General features: G+C 55.9%; 1 protein-coding gene across 1 annotated transcript in view; it reads right to left on the bottom strand.

The window, feature by feature from the left end:
• Positions 1 to 1,196: 1,196 nt before the first annotated feature.
• The window catches only part of LRPAP1 (low density lipoprotein receptor-related protein associated protein 1), a 75,530-nt gene continuing 73,966 nt past the window's right edge, over positions 1,197 to 2,760 (bottom strand). Inside the window, exon 9 of the mRNA XM_014533450.1 lies at positions 1,197 to 1,229. Within this exon, the coding sequence (XP_014388936.1) occupies positions 1,212 to 1,229 (18 nt within the window). The 3' untranslated portion in view covers positions 1,197 to 1,211. The remainder of the gene's footprint in view (positions 1,230 to 2,760) is intronic.

The raw sequence follows: 2,760 nt of genomic DNA, 5'->3' as shown, positions 1-2,760 counted from the left end.
TGCGTTCGCGCGGCCCGTGGATTCTGGACTCTGGGTGGCGTCGTCCCTCCTCCGGAATCACCCGTGGGGCCGAGCTCCAGCCGAGCGCTCTCCGTCACTATCCGCTTCATACCTTCACTGTCGGCCGAAGGCGGTTGTTGCTCTTTTACATTTTTAAACCTGACAGTTTGTAATGAATTCTTGGACCAGAAATAAAAGGTTCTTTTCTTACCACCTCGTCCTGTTCCGTGTGGCCAGCTCTCCCCACCCCGCCCACCCGCTCCGCAGGATCAGAGCGCCTGTCCAGCCCGCTTGCCGCGTGTGGAAATGAGTGGCGGCTTCAGACAGCCTCTGGGGCTCGTGTGTGTGCACGTGTGCATTGTGGTGTGTTACGTGTGCATGTGTGTGTGGCTGTGTATTGTATGTGGTGTGCAGCTGTGGTGTGTGTGTGTGTGTGTGCACATATGTATACGCACCTCTCTGTGTGCACCTGTGGTGTGTGACATGTCCATGTGCATGCAGCACACATGCATGTTTTGTGCATTTGTGCACATTGTATGTGCATGTGTGTGGTCTGTATGATGCATGTACACATGTGATATGTGGTCTCTGAGTGTTCACTGGAGGCCACAGTGAGGTCCTCAGAGGCCCCTGGGATGCAGGCAGGTGGCTGCCCGGGTCCAGGGGAGGTGGGCACTCGTGTTCTGGGCCAGGGAGGGTGCTGGCTCAGAGCCCGGCTGCCCCTCGCTCCCGGCTCTCCATGTGGGTGGTGGAGCTCAGGGATCCCACCACGGTCTCCACTGCACGTCCTGTCCTGTCACCCCCTTTCACCCTCATTTACACCCCAGTGGGCTGGGGAGCTGTGGTGGGCCCTGCAGCACTGCAGGTGGGAAAGGCGGGCTTTGGGACAGAGCTGGGCCCTCCTATTGGCCGGCAGGGGGGCGGGCAGAAGTCACTCCACCTGTTGGAGCCTCAGTTTCCTCCTCCACAGCAGGGCCAGCAGGCCTGGCCTCCTGGGCACACGGATAGGGAGCAACAGAGTCATTACAAACACGGCCAATGTCAGCTCCACCCAACAGGGAACCCGCAGGCCTCCTGCACAGCGAGCAGGGAGTGACCTGTAAGGCTGGGCTCAGTCCTGCCAAAATCCCACGGGGCCTCTGCCCATGAGTCCCGTGTCCACAGACAGGGCCAGGGTCACTCGGACCGCAGCAGACTGAGGCCCCAGAGGTTCAGTGAGTTAGCTTCTTTGCCCTAACATTCTGCCTAGGTGTGCAGCTGTGCATAACCCTAAACCTAAACATAACCGTAACCCTAACCCTAACCCTAACATTAACCCTAACCCTAACCCTAACCCTAATGCTAACCCTAACATTAACCCTAACGCTAACCATAACCATAACCCTAAACCTAAACATAACCGTAACCCTAACCCTAACCCTAACATTAACCCTAACCCTAACCCTAACCCTAATGCTAACCCTAACATTAACCCTAACGCTAACGTTAACCATAACCCTAAACATAACCCCCTAACCTTAACCCTAGCCCTAACCCTTACCCCAACCCTAACCCTAACCCTAACCCTTACCCCAACCCTAACCCTAACCCTAACCCTTACCCCAACCCTAACCCTAACCCTAACCCTTACCCCAACCCTAACCCTAACCCTAACCCTTACCCCAACCCTAACCCTAACCCTAACCCTTACCCCAACCCTAACCCTAACCCTAACCCTTACCCCAACCCTAACCCTAACCCTAACCCTTACCCCAACCCTAACCCTAATCCTAACACTAACCCTAACGCTCACCCCAACTCTACCCCTAAGCATAATCCTAACCCTAAACCTAACACTAACCCTAACCCTAACCCTCACCCTGACCCTCACCCTCTCTGTCACACTCACACTTACGCTTGCCTAAACCCTAACCTTAATGCTAATCATAACCCTAACCCTATGCCTCACCCTCTCCCTCACACTCATGCTTGCCATAACCCTAACCCTCACTCTGACCCTAACCATGAACTTACCGCTCAGCCTCGCCCTCACCCTCAAGCTGACCCTAGCCCTAAACCTAACCCTAACACAGGTCCAATCCTAACACTAATCCTAACCCTAGTCCTAACCCTAACACTAACCCTACCCCTAACCCTAATCCTTACTCCAAACATATAACCCTAGCCCTCACTCTAACCCTAACCTTAACCCTAACCCTAACGCAGGTCCAATCCTAACCCTAACCCTAGAGCAAACCCTAACCCTAACCTTAACCCTAACTCTAACCCTAATGTAATCCTAACCCTAGCCCTAGCCCTAATCCTAACCCTAATGCAGGTCCAATCCTAACCCTAACCCTAGAGCAAACCCTAACCCTAACCCTAACCCTAACCCTAATGCAGGTCCAATCCTAATCCTAGTCCTAACCCTAACCCTCACATCCTCACCCAAGGAGGGAGGGACCCTTCATGGGAATGGCCTCTGACCCTGTGGCCTTTGGGGCTCTTGGGAGCCAGGCATTTTGTACCTCGGGCTCCCCTTGGGTCCCAGGATGGCCCAGGGCGGTGGGGCCACCAGCACAGCCTTTTGGTCCCTCCCTCCCTCCCTCCCTCCCTCGAGTGAGCACTGCCGCTCCGCTCCTGCCCAGGGCGGGTGGGCCAAGTGGGGCTTCCTGCCAGCGACAGGGCTGGGGGCACCCAGAGGACGGACCTCCTCAGGAGTCCTGAGCCCTGTCCCCCGACTCCCCTGCCCTCTGGCCCCCAGGGAGGGACACATGCGGC

This window comes from Myotis brandtii, unplaced genomic scaffold, assembly GCF_000412655.1.
Source record: "Myotis brandtii unplaced genomic scaffold, ASM41265v1 scaffold986, whole genome shotgun sequence".
Lineage (NCBI taxonomy): Eukaryota > Metazoa > Chordata > Mammalia > Chiroptera > Vespertilionidae > Myotis > Myotis brandtii.
The sequence above is the reverse complement of the archived record's forward strand: the minus strand, read 5'-3'. Positions and strand labels throughout refer to the sequence as shown.